At 56.6% G+C, this 18,579-nt stretch overlaps 1 protein-coding gene across 1 annotated transcript; it reads left to right on the forward strand.

The window, feature by feature from the left end:
- The first annotated feature begins 1,015 nt into the window (after positions 1-1,015).
- On the forward strand, positions 1,016-3,996 carry POU3F1 (POU class 3 homeobox 1). Its single transcript, XM_049617458.1, has one exon. It carries the CDS (start codon positions 1,016-1,018, stop codon positions 2,381-2,383), a length of 1,368 nt encoding a protein of 455 aa, XP_049473415.1. The 3' UTR covers positions 2,384-3,996.
- Positions 3,997-18,579: the final 14,583 nt, after the last annotated feature.

An 18,579-nucleotide genomic window follows, 5' to 3' on the forward strand; every position in this document is an offset into this window, starting at 1 on the left:
GGCTTCGGTCTCTACCTCAAGGTCCTCTCACTCTGGAAGCCCGGAACGCGGCCTGGATACGGGAGCTCCCGCCTTCCCGAAGCATCGCTGCCGCCGGCCATGCGGGCCCCGAGCCGCCCGCGCCGTACTCACCTGGTCCGCGGAGTCCGGAAGAAGGGGAACCCGCACGAGGCGGGAAGCCAGGGCCGGTCCGACTCTACCCGCACCCGACGCGCTCTCGGGGCCGCGTAGGTCGGCGGAGTTGCGACGCTGGGTCTAGAAGGAGAAGAGGGAAAACGAGACGGGCCGGGGAGGCGCGCAGAGGAGAGCTCTGTGCCGGCTGAAGCTGCGGGAGGCAAGGCGGCCGAGGTGAGCAGCCGCGCCGGAACCGAGCCGGGACCCGCGCCGCCTCCGGCTCGCAGCCGCCGAGACCCGCGGGATTCCCGGCCCGCCGGCAGCGGCACTGCGGAGGGAGGAGCGCGGGGCTGAGCTGCTTCTCGGAGCCTGAGCGCCTCCCGGAGCCCGCAATCCCCGCCGCCGCCTCTTGGCCGCCCGGGCAGGAGACGGGCGGGAATTCAGTTCGCGTGGAGTGTGGGACCTGCCGGGCTCCGAGTCTCCTGCACCGGGGGTAAGCGGGGGCCCACGCAGCCAGGACGAGAGGGGGTGCGGTCCCAGTGCCACCCCCGCGCCACTCCCCACGTGGCGGCCGCGCCCCCGGGGCGTGAGTATGTAAGCGGACGGTAGGGGGGCCGTGAATGAAGCCCCAGCGGCCAATCAGCACGGCCGGCGCGCGGGACCCCGGGAGCGAGGCCCAATGGAGAGCTCTGGGCGGCCGGGCCGGGCGGCAGGCGGACGCGGGGGGCGGGGGCCGTGGCCGGGGGGCGGGAGGCGGCTCCGCGGGCAGCCAATGGGCGGCGGGTGGGGTGGGGCTCCGGAGCGCCGAGCCGGTCGGGGCTTTAAGCCGGCGGAGCGCGGCGGCGGGGCCCGCAGACGGAGCGGAGCGGCGGCGGCGGCGCGGCGCTGGGCGCGGGGCGGCATGGCCACCACCGCGCAGTACCTGCCGCGGGGCCCCGGCGGCGGAGCCGGGGGCACAGGACCGCTTATGCACCCGGACGCCGCGGCGGCAGCTGCGGCGGCGGCGGCCGCCGAGCGGCTGCACGCGGGGGCCGCGTACCGCGAAGTGCAGAAGCTGATGCACCACGAGTGGCTGGGCGCGGGCGCGGGCCACCCTGTGGGCCTAGCGCACCCCCAGTGGCTACCCACGGGAGGAGGCGGCGGCGGCGACTGGGCCGGGGGCCCGCACCTGGAACACGGCAAGGCGGGCGGCGGCAGTACCGGCCGAGCCGACGACGGCGGCGGCGGCGGAGGAGGTTTCCACGCGCGCCTGGTGCATCAGGGGGCGGCCCACGCGGGCGCGGCATGGGCACAGGGCGGCACGGCGCACCACTTGGGCCCGGCCATGTCGCCGTCCCCAGGAGCTGGCGGGGGCCACCAGCCCCAGCCGCTCGGGCTGTACGCGCAGGCGGCCTACCCGGGGGGCGGCGGCGGCGGCCTGGCCGGGATGCTGGCGGCGGGCGGCGGCGGCGCGGGGCCCGGCCTGCACCACGCGCTGCACGAGGACGGCCACGAGGCGCAGCTGGAGCCGTCGCCTCCGCCGCACCTGGGCGCCCACGGACACGCACACGGACATGCACACGCGGGCGGCCTGCACGCGGCGGCGGCGCACCTGCACCCAGGCGCGGGCGGCGGTGGCTCGTCGGTGGGCGAGCACTCGGACGAGGACGCGCCCAGTTCGGACGACCTGGAGCAGTTCGCCAAGCAGTTCAAGCAGCGGCGCATCAAGCTGGGCTTCACGCAGGCCGATGTGGGGCTGGCGCTGGGCACGCTGTACGGTAACGTGTTCTCGCAGACCACCATCTGCCGCTTCGAGGCCCTGCAGCTGAGCTTCAAGAACATGTGCAAGCTCAAGCCGCTGCTCAACAAGTGGCTGGAGGAGACCGACTCGTCCAGCGGCAGCCCCACCAACCTGGACAAGATTGCGGCGCAGGGCCGCAAGCGCAAGAAGCGCACGTCCATCGAGGTGGGGGTCAAAGGCGCACTCGAGAGCCACTTTCTCAAGTGCCCCAAGCCCTCGGCGCACGAGATCACCGGCCTGGCTGACAGCCTGCAGCTGGAGAAGGAGGTGGTGCGCGTCTGGTTCTGCAACCGGCGGCAGAAGGAGAAGCGCATGACCCCGGCGGCCGGGGCCGGCCACCCGCCCATGGACGACGTTTACGCACCGGGCGAGCTGGGGCCGGGCGGGGGCGGTGCGTCGCCGCCCTCGGCGCCCCCGCCGCCCCCGCCGCCCCCGCCGGCCGCACTGCACCACCACCACCATCACACACTGCCCGGCTCGGTGCAGTGACCCCGCGGGCCGGGCCCCCGCCGGCGCGCGGCGAGGCGCCGCGCGGCCTGAACTCTTTTTGTTCGGTTGCTTTGGATTTTACAAAAAGCCCAGAAACTTTCGAACAAAACCAAACACCCGGATGACCCTCTCTGGCTAGCGGCGAAGACGGCCGATAGGCTGCGTCGCCCGAGCCCCGGGAGAGAGGAGCCGGAGATCCGAAACGCGCCAACTCACCGGGCATCCTGCCCGCCGCCTGCTCCCCGCCCCCATCCCCTCGACGACCCCCGCCCCTGCCCCCCCCGGGCTGTTCGGGGCCGGATCCCGGCAGCGGCCTCCCCACAGCGACAGGTAACGCGGTACGGGGTTAGGGATTCCCCGGGAGAGAGGACGAAGAGAGGAGGGTGCCCTGTCCCTCTCCCCGGCGCGGACTCCCGAGCCTGCGGGTTGAGGGTGGGGGACTGTCACTTTATTCGCTCCACGCCTCTTCTCTCTCATAAGGATGCGCCCCACCTCCCCCCCTTACCCTTCCTCCGGGCTTGGTTTTTTACGGTTTTTATTTATTCACGGAGCCTCTCGGCTCCTGGGGTCCTTCTAACTCCGCCCGCGCCCTTAATTTAAATCGCTGTATACTGTATTTATCGGGGCCCCGGAGGGGAGGCCGCGAGAGCCGCGTCTGTGTATAAAAGCAGGAAATAGCCAAAGCTTTAATCTAGCCTAATTTATTTTTTCCCCTTACCTTCCCCTGCCCTACCCCCAAAAAGCAAAACAAAAACAAACAAAAAAAAAAACTAACAAAAAAGATTCGAGTGTTCATTTTTTCGTTTCGTTTTATCCGAGCTGCGATTCGGTTCCCGGCCACGCGGGAGGGGTCTGCGCTCCCACAACATAGTCCATGGGAAGAGGCTTCTGCCCCGCTGCAGACTGACCGCTGCACAGCAGGGCCCCCGCTCCCCGCGGGGCCCTGCCCTCCTGGCCACAAACAAATGAAACTTGACAAAGTTGGAGATATTTTTGGACCAGCTGTAGAAATAAGCCGTACCCTGAGAACCTTCTGCCTGATTCCCTGCAGCTTCCGCCTGCTCCCTTTCCAGCCCCACCTGGGATGCGGGATGCTGGGCGGCCAGGAGAGAAATCCCCAAGTTTGGGGTGAGGTGGGAACCATGTAAATATGTGAGATATGTACACACTGGCGGGGAGAAGAAACATTTTGTGCTTGGTTTTTATTTTTGGTTTTCCGGGTTGCCCTCCATCCCCATCCTAAAGGATTTTGTACACCGAATAATCCGAAAAAAAAATATTTTAATATGATTTCCAAATTTCTGACCCATCTCTATTTATTTTCTGGATGTGTTTGGAGCTTCCCCCCTTCTCCATTTCTTGTTCTGTTTGTTACAGTTTGGATTTAAATTTTGTTATTTTATTTTTATTATTTTTTGGAACAATGTTTGGTGCATTCTTTGTATCTTTATTGCAAAAAAAAAATAATGTAGACTGGGAAGTTCCCTTTATATTTATGTTATAGTAAATATTTTATTACTCACATAAACATGTACCCCAGGGCTGTGTCCTGTCCTTTTTACTACGAGGGTTGGGTTGGTTTGCTGGTAAAGCGTTGGGATACCCTAGCTAACCTCTCCTAAAGTTCCGGCCACACTATCTTGGAACAAGGTGACCACGCAGACCTTCTCTCAGGCCAGTATGAGGACTGCCTGTTACTTGGGCAACAGTTGGGCCCCTGCCTTTAGGCGAGTGAGTTTTAGGGAAGATGAAGCTGCCTCGTGTCCCCTCCCGTAAACAAGACTATCCTGAGACCAGACCAGGACCTACGACACTGCAGACACCACACTGATTTCGGGACAGCCATTCCCCAGGCACAACTGCTTCTCAGCCAAGGAAGAATTGCCTGTCTCACGTGGACCACCAGCCTGGCATCTTTGTGTTCCCCACCCAAGACCCCAGACCCTGACTTTGGTCTCCCTTTGCGTTCGTGTGTGGCATCCAGGCCAGCTTTACTCTCCCAGGTCATGGGGCAGTCGGAAGCAGGGTCAGGCCCCACCAGCCCACCCCAGCTGGCTCTCCACCCACAGAACGAATGGTGCCTGAACCTACCTGGATCCACTGGGAGTTCTAACAGCTTCCACAGTGGTCCTGCGGGAATTAAGTGGGCCTGGGGAGGGAGTCCTGCCTGTTTGCTTAGGCAAAGCCAGTCCTACTTCTCTGCAAACAAACCACCTGCCCCAGCTTCTCTGGTGGAGGAATGAGAGCAAAAACAATTGTGCCACCAGAAGGCCCTTCCATCTCTCCAGGGATGGGTCCCTAAGGAAACCCCCCTTCCCCCACTCAGGGAGTGATGCCTATGCCTGTGGGAAGACTCAACAGTGGTACAGCCATGTACCTGGGGGGAAAGATGCAGTCTCAGACATCTCCCCGTTCAAGCTCTCAGCAGCAAATGTCTCCCCACCACCTCCTCAAAGTCATGATGGTGGGGGAAGATCTGGATTCCAGGGCCAGGGCTCAAGGTTACCTGTATCCCAGTCAAGATTCTCTTTTTCCTTTAAAACAACTTTTAAAGATACACATAAAACATGGATTCAGTTTTCTCAGGAGGAACTAAATGAGGTTTCTCTTACTCTTCATGGACACAAAACCTGAAGCAGCACAAGCACTGGACAGGGTTGGGGGGTGGGGATAAGTTGTGTCCCTAGTGAGCGTGTATGCGTGGCCCCCTCCTGCCAGGGAAGCTGCCCAAGCCCAGGGCCTGGGAGAGGCCTTGGCTCCAGCCGACGCATCTTGGGCACCCAGAGAGGTGTTCCCAGGCCGCCAGTTCAGTGGTACCTGGCTAGGCTGAGGCTTTAGGATGATGGCACCATGCTGAGAGTCCCTGGTGACTTTCTGGGCTCTGACCCTCAATCTCAGGAGGAATTATCTCTGCAAGTACACAGGCCGCCAAGATTTTTCCAAGGCTCAGCCTCTCACTGCTGGTTTCTTTTTCCTCCCTTCTTCAGTGCAGCCTACTGGGCAATTAGCCCTGTAATTCGTGCCCGTGTCCCAGCCATTGCCTGTGCTGGTGGGCCCAGTGAGCCCTCTCAACGCTTGAAGACGAGGCCGGGAATGTAACAGCCAGGTGACAGCATGGCCTCCATTTCCTGCTCCACTAAGTGGAGAACTTCGAATCAGCCCCATACTCCCCCACACTCTCTCCTCATTCCTCCATTCCTGGATTTGTCCCAGCCTCGGGGCCCTGAAATGGAAGCAAATGAAGCTCAGAGCTCCCTGCCGCCTGCACCGCCCTGAGCCTCAGCAGGTTTGGAGGTTGGAAAGGCAACAGGGAAGACCAGGCCTTTCTCTGGCCTCTGCCTGCAGCTGACACCAATTGATTGATTGATTTCCTAATTGTCTGCTTAATCCTGTACAAGAGGGTGGATTTATTATTTAAGCAAGTCAACTCAAAAACAGCAAAACAATGTGGCCTCCCAAGAACGAGCAGCAGCTGAGGAGTAGAACAAAAAAATGAAAAAAAAAAAAAAAAAAAAAGTGGAAACAAGGATGGGAGAAAAGCTTCCACTTTGTGAAGATTTTACTTAACGAGCACCAGCCTGGGACAGCTACCCAGTGACAGACCCCTTGGTCACAGAAGCCCCCAGAGGTCCTTTCCCTAGTCTCCAGCTTGGGATGGCCATAGGAACCATAGCACATTTGACTGTGTGAGGAGAAACCACAGGGAGAGAGACAGATTTTGGCCTGGAGTCTTCCTCCTTGGATACAATACAGCTTAGGAAAGGTTTCTCCATCCCGTGTGTACGTGGAGTTACGTGCTCACTCCCGAGAGCCCCAGACTTCCTTGCATTCAAGAGAGGCAGACGGCCCTAGCATCAGTCTTCAGGGAAGCCCAAGCCTTCCCAAGCAGATTTGGAATTTTCTGATCCCAGCTCTCTCCCCTTCTCACCTGAAGAAAATTATTGTCTATGATCATGTGGACACAGATTCTGTTCCTTAAGAGAGCTTCATTCTCCCCATGTGAACCTGTGTGTTGGTGTATGAATGTGTGTGTGTGTGTGTGTGTGTGTGTGTGCTATAGCCGCTCCCAGAAATAGGGGGGAAAGGAAGGCCATGCTATACCACTAATGCCTTGAGCTGGGAAAACATTGACAGGGTGGGGGTTGGCTAAAACAAGAAGGAAGGTGGCCATCATTGTCGACAAGGCAAACCCAGAACCTAAACCTCAAGGACGCCTATATTCTCCCTCCACGTCCTGCCCCAGGAAGTTGTACTAGCTTGTATGTCACATGGCTTAGGTCCTGTACAATCATCCCTCGACCCCAAGACTGGGCTGGGTGTCCACAGAACTAGCTGACCCCCAACCGTAGCCACCCACTTAGAGCTGTTAGGAATGGAGTCTCCTCCGGAGAGGCTCTGGGCCTGCATGTGGGAGGGTCAAGTTCCCAGTGGCTTTCCCGGGCCCAGGCCTTTTGGAGCAGGGCTTGAGTTCCAGAAAGGAGACCCGCCTGAGTAGGGAGAGGAGTGAGAGTAGGTTAATTATCTGGCCCAGCTGTTCCCCCTAAGCTTAGCGAACGGGAGTCACCCAGGGCCTCTAGCTGAGTGACTGAAGCCACAGGAGCTGGCCATCTAGTCCCTGCCTATTTGAAGGCATCGGAATTAGTGTTTGGCCAGCCATTCGGGGCTCCATGTGGGAGGACTGCCCTCTATTGGTCCCTGAGCTGGGACGTGGCCACAGTCACCAGGGCCGCCTCACAGCTGAGCATCCCGCCCCCCAAAACTCAGCTTCAAGTTGGCTATGGTAAGTGGGTTGCCGGGTAGAGCGGAGGCAACTGTCACCTCCGAGAAGGCAACCCTGCTTCACGTGCACACAGGCTTGCCCACAATCCTTCCTTCACCTACCTCCCCTCCGGTTCTCCACCGTTCTCAGAAGTTCACCATCAGGCTATCTCCTGTCTCTCTCCCACTCGCACCCATGCCCAGCCCTCCTCCCCTTGGCCGACTGGAACCCCAAGCACGCCCTCGCCAACTTGCTACCTCACACACATGCTCACACGCTCGTGGCCACACCCATAAACGCGGGCCAGTGCCAGCCCTGTTGTCTTGGGCACTGGGCTCTCCGGAGCTAACCTGGCACTTGTAAACATTTGGTTGAACGCACACAACCATGCTTTGCGGCGTTGGACCGGGGCCCTTTCTCTCAGAACGTGCAAGCACTTACCCCACAAGCCGCTTTCCAATCCCTGCCCGTCATTGTTCCCGGCTCCTCCCAGATCTCTCCTGCTCCCTTCAGATAATTAAAGTTAGGCTGTGTGTTTGTATGTATGTGTGATCTTATTTTTTAAACACACACCCCCACACGTACATATGCGTGTATATATACAAACACACACAGCAATTAGATCTATCCATTCCTGCCGCCGTCCCTCTTGTGCAGTAAAAACCTCAGCTCTGCACATGCCCCCACATCACCACACGATGAACCATCACCTAGTCATGGGCTCCTGATGTCACACACACACTTACACACAGACACACGTGCACTGGAGCTTTCACACAGTTACATCCACCCCAGCTCCCTGGTGTTTCTCCAGGGGCACAACCCACCTCCCACCCACCTCCAGGGCATCTGAATGGGCTCCCTTCAACTGAGCTGAGCACCAGGAGGGCTCTGCTTCAACGCCCCCCACGCACACACCCAGTGGACATGTCGTTAGCTGAGCCTGACCAGGGTGGGTCCGGGTATTATTAGGCTGCAGAGACAGCACGGAGGCATATGGTCTCGTACACAAGAAATAATGTTCATGTTAAATCAGACCTCATGCATAATGCATGGTGCCTGATCTCACATTATTTTGGGTGTTCGTCAAAATCAGTGTTCTTTCTTGCGAGGGCTCCTGAAAAGAAGGGGGAAAGACATTTGCTAATGGCACCCGCCGCCTGGACCCAGGGAGCCAACAGTGCCCCGGGAGCGTTCCTCTGGCCCCACTTCACCCACCAGCGGGTCTCATCTCTCTGGCCCGTCCGTCTTTCCCCACAGAAGGAGGGGCTAACTCCGGTTCGTAGCAGGCTCGAGGCCCCGTGTTATTTTTATTTCTTTTCTCTCAGCTCTCTGTCCCCGGAGGGTTCTGGGGAATAGCAGTGGCTCCGTCGTTCTCACACCCGATTCATTTGCCGTTTTATGAACTCCCCGTTGATTCATCGCCTCCCTAAGTCAATGATTCACTCCTGATGGCTTTTCAGAAATCCTTCTTCAAAGGCTCCAGATTATTCAGCTCTGAACAGGGGCAGACCTGGACCCTGCGTGGCTACTGCTCTCCTTGCTTAGGGTGGAAAACTGTCACCTTGCTTGGCCTTTCCCTGGGACTGGCCACCCTGAGAGGAGGGAGTGCTCCCTCCAAACAGAAGCTGCTAAAGTTGACCCCAGCAACTTGTGGGCAGACCCGGCTCTCCAGTAAGGCCCCCTCCAGACATTGTCATCAAAGTTCCTAGGGAAGCTGTGTCTTGCGGGAAGCAGGGAGCGGAATGGTGAAGCACAGTGTCTATAGGACCAGACAGATCTGGGTACAAATCCTGGCTCTACCTCTTATCAGCTGTGTGACTTTAGGGCAGCTACTTACCCTTTCTGTGCCTTGGTTTCCTGATATGTTGATGAGGGCAATGCCTACAGCATAGAGCTATTTTGAGAATTAAGTGGGATGATGTACATAGAGTGCCTGGCATAAGTAGGTGATGAATGAATGAAAGCTGTTTTATTGTGGGGCCTATGCAGGGCATTGTACAAAAACAAGTGAACGGGAAAGAAAGCCAAAATGTAATGAACTTTGGCCGTGGCCCCCACTCTGTCCAAGGCGTTCTGACATAATACTTACCCAGCACTTACTTCGTACTTACTTTCATTATCTCACATTAATTATTCCTATTCTGCAGATGAACAAACTGGTACCCAGAGAGCTTTAGGGACCTGTCCATGGCAACAAGACTAGTTCATGATAAAAGCTGGAATAAAACCTATTCCATCTAACACCTGGATCCATGTTCTATTTACAGCAGTGAATAGCAGTGTCCAGTGCTTGGGGCATGGGCCCAAGGTAGAGGAGGTTCCAGAACTCAAGACTAGGCCAGAAAGAGAAGCTTGGGGACCAAGGGTGTTGGAGCTCATCGGCTAGGATCTGCCTCCTCTCTCCACCACTTTGCCATGAGGTTCAAGGAAGCTGAATGCCTTGCCCGAGCTCCCCGAAGAGGTCAGGGAGCCCTCCTCGTGCATCCATTCAGAGAGCTGCATACTGAGCGACCGCATACATGAGGCAAGGAAGGTGGGACCTGGTGTCTTCACAGGCTTTCCTTCTGGCTGCACCACCTGCTACCCCTGGGACCTCAGGCTAGCTGCTTATGCTCTCCATGCCTCAGTTTCCTTGTCTGTCAAAAGAAAATCATGATAGCACCTGCCTGGTAGGATTGCTGAGAGATTATATAAACACTTAAAAGAATGCCTGGCATGTTGTAAGTACACATTAAATGTCAGCCATAAAATTAATTTCATATGTACAATATATGTTATTGTATTATTCCTGGGCTGAATCAGTGTGGAAAAATCATGCCCAGCTTGATTCCAGCAATGCTTCCCCCTGCCCCCCCCACCCCGAATTACTCCTCTTCACTCTCAAAACCACTCACTCTGGAAAGAAAAGTTCAAGCTCTCCATCCCACTCCACAGATGAGGAAATGGAGGCCCAAGGGTGTGGAGGGACTTGCCCAAAAGAACCCAGAAAGTTAGTGGCAGATGCAGTTTCCCAACCTATCCCCTACTTCTGCCTCTTCGTGACAATCCCATGTCCCCAAGAATGTGTACTGAGTCCCTTCCAAGGCTCTGTGTAGGCTCTGGGGAGATAGCACCAAGACGGTCAGAGAAAACCTCATAGACGGCAGTAGCAGTATTTAAGCTGGGTCTTGAAGAATGAATAAGGGTTTCCCTTGGGGCTCACTGCTCAGGGCCTGACCCTGAGGAGGCAAAATCACTCAGCCCCAGCGCCCTCAAGACCCCATTCATTCCCCCTCCCTAAACCTTCATGCTTCTTGCTGCCTTGGCCAGTACCCATCCACTAATGGGCTCCCACCCCCTCCTTTGATCCCAGCACAGAAGACTCAACTCAGGACTGAGGCTCCTAGATCCTGGGGAGCCACTTACTATGAGACTAAGTCTGAGTGTAGATTCCTTCCAGGCCCCAACTCCTGATTCTACTGCCACCCTACCCAGAGGTTAACCAACAAACTATGCTACAGGGCATCCTAACGTCGAAGGTGGGTCCCAGGTGCCTGGGTCCAGGCCTCACTCCACTATCCATCTTTGGTATGACCCAAGTTGTGTCATCCCTGGAGTTTAACATATGAAGTAGGCATTCCCTCATTTATTCATCCATCCATCCATCCGTCCATCCACCAGCTCATCCATTCATCCATGCAACCCTTAACCACCTCTTCAACCACCCACCCATTCATCCCACCCTTAACCACCTCTTCAACCACCCACCATCCATCCACACATCCCATGATCCAATTTAACAATCAGGCCCTATGTTGAGCACTGGGAACACAGAGATAAATCAGACCAGCCCCCCGTCCTTAAAATTCTCTTGCATTAGCTTCTTCCCCTCACTACCTCTCAGTCATGTAGGGTAGGCATGTGAGGACCCACGTGAGATCATTGTTCGGGAGGAAACAATGAAGTCTATTGTTGCATCTATGCATCTTGTGTGTCAGAGCACTGGGAACCTCCACGCGCCATTCATTTCTTCAGGGCCCCACAGAGGATGCAGTCAGTATGGCTTCTGTGTGGCCCTAGGACTCCCCTTAGCTCTGTTTTCTCACTCCAAGAATGCCAAGTGCTGACCTAAACTAGAGAGATTTCAAAGGAAGCAGAGGAGAGGAAGGTGCTTATAAACATAACTTCTGCCAAGGCTAAAGATCGCCACTGGAACTCAGTCTTTTCTACCACAAATGGCAGCAGCATCTCAGCACCAGGGAGATATGGAGAAATGTTCTGGTCCTAGGCCTGTCACCACCTGGCTGTGTGACCTTAAACAAGTCCCTGCCATTGTTCAGACCTCAATTTTCCCACCAATGTGGTGTGAGGGGTGGTCTCTGGATCCTCTCAGCTCTGAAGTGGCCCCTCTCAATTCTCGCTTCCCTTCTAGCCTGGGTGGGCCTGCCCCTCTGACAATGGGGCCTCTCTGACCAGCCCACACATGAGGAGGGGTAGGAGATGACGTGGTTGGTGTCCATGGCCTGGAGTCCTCTGACTATTCAACACACACACACCCCCCGCGACACAAACAACCCTCAGTGGCCTCCCCCTCCCACCCCCCAGAATCTGGGCACAGCTGGGGCTTGCTATGCCCTGGCCACCCCATGAATCACCCCTCTATGGTCCCGCGGGGGAGTGGTCCAGGGAGCATCCTACGCCCCCCATGGGGTGAGGGCCAGAATCACAACCCTCAAGTAGGCAGTGTCCACAGGAACAATGGGGGCCTGTGGCTCACAGCAGGAATGCAGCCATTGTCCTGCCCTGGCCCCCAACCCCAAGGCCTCAGGTCCCCAGGCCAGGCAGGCTGGCGTGGGTCGGTGCGTCAGGCACTCGTGTGCCTGGGCCAGGACACATGGCCTGCCGGTTCCCCTCTCTGGGCAGGCGGGTGGGTGGGCTAATGGGCCAGACCCCATCTCCATACCCAGCCTCACAAAGGATCCCGTGCCCAGGGTGAAGAGAAGCAAGACAGGGCCCAAAGAAGCCAAGCTGGCCTCCGACCCACCCATCCCTGGGGTACTTGTAGCAGACTCAGAGAAGGGGCCTCCCAGCTCTGAGACCCAAGCTATACATCACAGTGGGGAGGGGGACCACATTAGAATAATGCAGGATTCGAGTGGGGTTGCTATAGCGACGTATTAGGGCAATACATCTAGGGAGCCCCGGCCCCTTGGTGATGTATGACTCTGCTTAGCTGAGGGGAGCAGGGGGAGGGGATCTATCCCGCCCCTCCAAGGGGACAGCAGACACCAAACATTCCCTTCACCGGGGGAGAACATCTGCCTTGGACTCCAAATATAGGCTTCTCAGAATCCTGTCAAGACTGAAAGAGATGCTCTGCCAACCCAACCTCCAACACCCCACCTTAGTCCATGCTCTACTTGGCTTCAGCTTCAAATCCCAGCTCGAAACTCAGCCTCAACCCCACTGTGCCCCGCACCAACCTCAGGCCCAGCCCCCAACCCAGCCCTTCCCAGCTCTGTCCTTTCTGCTTCAGTGCTAAAGACCATCCCTGCACTATCTGCCCAGCATCCAATGGGATTAACAGAACTATATTGGGGAGGGGAGGGTGTAGGGGAGCAAAAAAGGGAACAAAGGGGAAGGAGGTAGAAACATCCAGAAATGTTCCTCAGCCAAACCACTCAAAGCTGTTAATGTGAGAGATACCTGGAGAATAAGTCTGAGGGCACACATGCTATCCCTTTCTCACCCACAGGCCTCCCCATGCCAGTATCCGGCACCCACCCCCATCTAATGCCAAGTCTGGAAATTTAACTTCCCTCCACATAGTACCGGGGCCAATGAGGGGGTGAAGTGGTAGACTAGCCTTAGAGAAAAAGTTGTATTGGGACTCCCCACGAAGGAGAGCTCGTTTAAAAATCTTCACATAATGTTTGCTGTATCAAATCATTTGTACTGGCTTGCCCTCGACCCTTTAGGGACTTCAGGGAAAGATTCTCCTGAGATCGCCCCCTTTGCTACATCCACCTGAGCATCTTGGTGAGGAAAAGAAGGACAGATAACCCCATTTAAGAATCACAGGTGTAGGGGTACCTGGGTGGCTCAGTTGGTTGAGCATCCAACTCTTTAATTTTTTTTTTAATGTTTTATTTTTGAGAGAGAGGGAGAGACAGAGTGCGAGCGGGGGAGGGGCAGAGAGAGGGAGACAGAATCTGAAACAGGCTCCAGGCTCTAAGCTGTCAGCACAGAGCCTGACACAGGACTCAAACCCATGACCCATGAGATCATGACCTGAGCCAAAGTCAGACGCTTAACTGACTGAGCCACCCAAGCGCCCTGAACATCCGACTTTTGATTTCGGCTCAGGCCATGACCTTGTGGTTCATGAGTTCGAGCCCCATATGGGGCTCTACACTGACAGTGCAGAGCCTGCTTGGGATTCTGTATCTCCCTCTCTCTCTGTGCCTCCGCTGCTCTCTCTCAAAAATAAATAAACACTTAAAGGAAAAAATAAAATTAAAATAAAGAATCACAGGTGTTCGTGTAAGTATATCCCTGTCTCTCTGTATCTTGATTTTCCCTCTACATATCCTTGTCTGTGTATAGCTCTCATTGTACGTGTACATGTTGTTGCACATGTGTGTGTGCATGCATGCCTTGCCTCCTCACTGAATGCTAATTTTTAGTTCACTCAAGTGATTATAATAATTGCACAACCCCAAAGAAGTCTTCCTTTTTCCCTTTTTAAAGTGACACCCTGGCCCTGTGCCAGATAGGGGATGTGGCTTCCAGCAGGAGGTGGAAGATGCAGACCATAGACGTCACCCCCCTCCCACCAGAGGACATAGGTCATGGGATAAGCCAGGGTAGGAAGCACTGCCCTCTACATGAGCACACGTGTCCACCCTGCCCGTGAACACACGTGCATAGACATGCATGCACGCACACTTTGGTCCTAGTCTGGCGTTGTCCCCACAACAGAAGAAATTAGGTTCATCCTTGATTAGAAAGGATACACAAAAGGGGCTTCTTTTCTCACTGTCCTTCATCCTCCAGGTGCCTTTCTCACACTTGCACAAACACACATGCTCGCACACAACGTACGTACATTCACACACAAGCAAAGAAAAAGGGAAGAGAGAGATTAAGAGAAGGTAGGTGAAGACAGAGTGCGTGTGCCCAGAGGGCAGTGCCTGGGGTGGGGGTGGCAGGGGGCCCAGGGCACTGAGTGGGCAGGAGACCTTCATGGCTTCCTCTCTTCCCTAGCCAGCGACCAAAGGTCAGCCCAGGCGGATCAGCCACGTGCAGTCCATCCACCCCCAGCAGGTCATGTGAGACCAAAACCAAATCCTCATCAACATGCCATTGTCCTACTGAGCCCAGCCTTGGGCTGAACTGGACCAGCCCCCTCCAGCCCAAGACTAGTCAGTGCCCCTCTAGAACCTATGGTCTCCATCTGAGAGGAACCTCTGGGGCGGGGGCCGGGAGGAGGAGGGTGTCTCTCAGCACCTTGAGGACAAGCTAGGTGATGCTCCCCTGGATCCTATCCCTCTTTGGGACTTCCCATCCCCTTCTGAGAAATGGGAAGAAGCCGGCTTTCCATTTGCACTGAATGCCTGAGTGGGACCATGAGCAGGGGAAGAAGGACCATCTCTCTCATGTTCCCTCCAAGGGGCACATACACCACGCCATGCCACCTTTGCCCCCTGCCCATTGCCCCAAATGCTCTAAAGGGGAAACAGAGTGAAGCAGAGAGGGTTGAAGAGTTGCCCTGAAGGTCATCTTGCACGTCAGCACTAGGAGGGGCCCCAGATCCCCTTGCGCCCTGGCTCCCAGCCTGGACCACAACACAGGCTCCATTGACTCCTGGGCACCCTTTTTCCCAAGATGCACGCAAAGCTGTGGGCTTGCGGTTCCTGCCCACAGGCCCCTGGGCCCACAAGGCTCCATGTAGCCTGGCCCCACAGGACCCACCCAGGGAAAGAGGCCAGAGCTGGCTGCCTGGATGGCCGTGGGTGGACACAGCTCCCAAGGGGCTGGCAGAAGGGAGGAAGAAGGACGGGATAGATACTGCACCTACACAAGAATCTCTTAGATCTGGGCTGCAGGCCTTCGTGGCCAACCTCCAGACCCTGTCCTACCCAGCCTGAAATGAAGCCAAAGATAATGGGGACCTGGCTAGGACAGATTCTCCATCAGTATCACCTTTACCCCCGCCCCCCCTTTACTTGTTCCAGAAACAGGGACCCCTTGGCCCCACCACTGAGACTAAACCTGGGGCAAAGCTGCCCTGGCCCACCCTCTGCCTCCTAGAAGGGAAGTCCAGGAGAGGAAAGATGGCGTGTCTGGGGGAGGGGGATTGGAGGAAAGCCGGGGCCAGGATGGGGAGGGCTGTCCCAGCAGGATGACAGAGAGATGATTAAACCCACAGAGAAGATTGATAAGGGAGCTGAGCAGCTGCAGCTCTGCAAGGTGGGCTGGGGACAAATCTCATCTTGTCCTGGCAGCTTTCAGAGCACTGGGGGGCTGGGCCAGCCAGGATGAGCTCATGACCTCCACAAGCTCCCAGGGCAGGGAGGGGGGTGCGGGAGGAGGGCTGCTCCCATCTTCTTCCCCCTAAGGCCTCTGACGGTGGCTTCCAGAACCCAGCCCCCATTCCCGCCACCCCAGAGCTCCTTCACCGCTCGACACCCCAGTGCACCTGGGCAGCATGCCCCTTCTCACCAGTGCCCCCTTCACCCACGGCATCTTTGCCCCGGCTCTCACTCTCGTTATTATTAGATGTGATTTACAGTGGAAACGCTGAGTCAGACAAACCAAGAGTCCCCAGACAGAAGCAGTGGCAGAGAAGAGTCCAGGGGAGATGGCCGTCTCTGGACGCCATCCTCAGAAGACAGTGAGTTGGGGCACTGAGAGGAGCTGGAAGTCCATTTCTGCTGTTTCTCCGGTCTGCTCCAGACCCCAAAATCCTCACCTGGGTCTCCCGGGCATCCAGACCCCCTTTCCGATGCCCACCCAGCCTCTCAGCCTAATCCCGTCACAGCCTGGATCTGCCTTGGCAAGTCGGAGAGAACAGCCCAGGGATCCCGAAGTCCTAAAATCCAGGTGGTTCTACTGAGCCGTTTCCTCCAACCAGGGCTCATGGTTCAGAAGGCAGCCCGATTCCCAGAGATGGAGAGAGGCAGGGAAAGTGCACTGCTGGGGTCCCAGCCCCCCACTCCGTAAGCGGCAAACACGGGCACTGTGCGTTCACGTGGGCGTCCAAAGGCACAAGAACGCGTGGGGAGCACATGCTCCTGCTCCTACCTTGCTCAGAGGAGCTCAGTGGGCAGGATGGTCTTCACTCCCTGGGTCTCTGACTCCCTGGCAGGGAAGAACTGGGCATTGTTGCCAAAAATAAACGTTCCCTCTCCCGCTCCCTGGCTCTCAGCTCCCGCTCATTAGGATGCGTGGCGTTTGGCTGCGGTCCCACACCTTGCAGCTCATTATAAATATGCAGTCGCTGCTGGCGCTACCCCAATCATCTCTGCAATCAGAGCTTTTAATTAGGTTAATTAAATTGTATCAAATCTCGCAGGGACGCAGTTCACTGATGCTGATGAGGCAGCCAAAACAGACCCCAGCTCCTCCGCTAATGAAGGCCGCTGCCTGCCTGCGCAGTGAGGGAGCCCGAGCACATAATAAACGGGCACGTCCTCTGGGAGGAGCTGCTGCCCAGGCCCAGCTCTGGGGACCTAGCAGGGGGTCTGCATCAAGCCCACCAGGCTCCAGCTGCAACAGAGACTCCCACCCCGGGGACCATCCCCTTCACTCGAGAACTGGGGGTTCTGGGAGCCTGGGTAGGTGGGCAGCGTCAGGGCCCTGAGCACCTGCCACCTCTACACAGAAAACCTGGGCGTGCCCCCAAGATCCAGACTTCATGTGGGGTTCCCTCTTTACCTCTCCTCCACAATGGCCCAAGAAGGCCAGGACTCTGTCTCCTACTAAACACACGCACACACCACACCCTGTCACTGCCCCTCTCAATTGTCTTATTAGCCAGGGAGGCCAGGCTGGGACCGGAAAGCTCACCCAGCCATTGCTGGCCTGGTCTCCATCTGCCATGGAGGCCATCTGCCCCCACTGGGGGGCAGGCGGGGAGCAGTTTATGCTACCAGCCAGTAACAGGAAGGGGTGGTCTCCCAGTCTCCATGTGCCAGATGGATCCTGCAGCTTCCCACCTACTGCACCACCTAAAGAGCCCTCTCTGAGGGACCTGCCCCCGATCTCCAGGGATCAAATTAGCGAGAGATGTGAGGTGGTTCCCTTCCCCAGCCCCTGTCTATCCTGAGCTGACCACCCCTGTCCCTTGGCAATCTACCGCTGGCTACTAGAGACCACAGGCCTCACTAGAGACCACAGGGCCCTGCAAAGGCTCTCCCCTGCCTTTAAGCAGGAAAGCAGATGCTGCCACCTCCAAAGGGGCTGTCCCCAACGCTCCACTTGCCTCAGCTCCAACCCCCTCCTCTTAACCCCTCCGTCCGTCACTGGTCTCTGTGGCTGAGCAGCAGAGAGAGGACAGGGGAAATTTCCAGCGCTCTCGGGACATGTTGTTTCTGCTGTAAAAGCTGGTTTTTTTGGTTTGGAAAGGTTTTTTTTCCACCTAGTAATGTAAAAACATGAAACCTGAAACCAACCCCACATTTGTCACCTCAAAAGAGAAGCCTTTGGGGTAACTCGGAGAAAGCTGTAAATGAGTCAGGCTGATTCAGGGCGGGGGGGGGGGGGGGGGGCCCAGCTGCCTCCGGGGCACCACAATTTCAATTAACGCTTATGATGTGAGCAAGGCCATCAGGTGACAGACAACAAGAGGAATGGAAAGGGCTTCCTTCCCACCCTTAACCCCAAACATAGCAGTCCCCACATAAGCTCCTCTTGCCTAGAAAGAGCTAGGTCCTGGGGTCTGTTCTGGACCAACGTCTACAACCACCAAAGCCGGGGACTCAGGACTGCACCACAGCCCCAGCACCAAGCAGTTTGCTCCCCAGATGTGAGAGGAAACGGTTACTCTCATGACAAGGGCTATCAAGTGAAGCACGCAAGACCAGACAGAGAGAACTAGGTACAAACTTTGGTTGGACAGATACAGAGGAGACAGAACTCTCCAAATGCAACAATGATGGGTCTAGGAATGAGGAACACGCAGATTCCGTACAGGGAGTCTGAAGAAACAAGAGAGATTTTTTTGCTCTCCGACCAGAGCGGTGTAGGAAAGAACAAGCAGAAGCATGACCCAGCCAGCCTCTTAAGCTTCCAAACTCTAAGGGGTGGACTTGGGAAAGCCAGCTCTGCCTCTCGGGGTTTCGTAGCTTCATCTCCACTCCTCCCCTGCACTTTTTGCTGAGACAAACCCATGGAGCTGGGTGGGAGCCCCGCCAGGAGGGAGGCCCGGTGACCTGCTGGGCAAGAGAGCATG

This window comes from Panthera uncia (assembly GCF_023721935.1).
Source record: "Panthera uncia isolate 11264 chromosome C1 unlocalized genomic scaffold, Puncia_PCG_1.0 HiC_scaffold_4, whole genome shotgun sequence".
Lineage (NCBI taxonomy): Eukaryota > Metazoa > Chordata > Mammalia > Carnivora > Felidae > Panthera > Panthera uncia.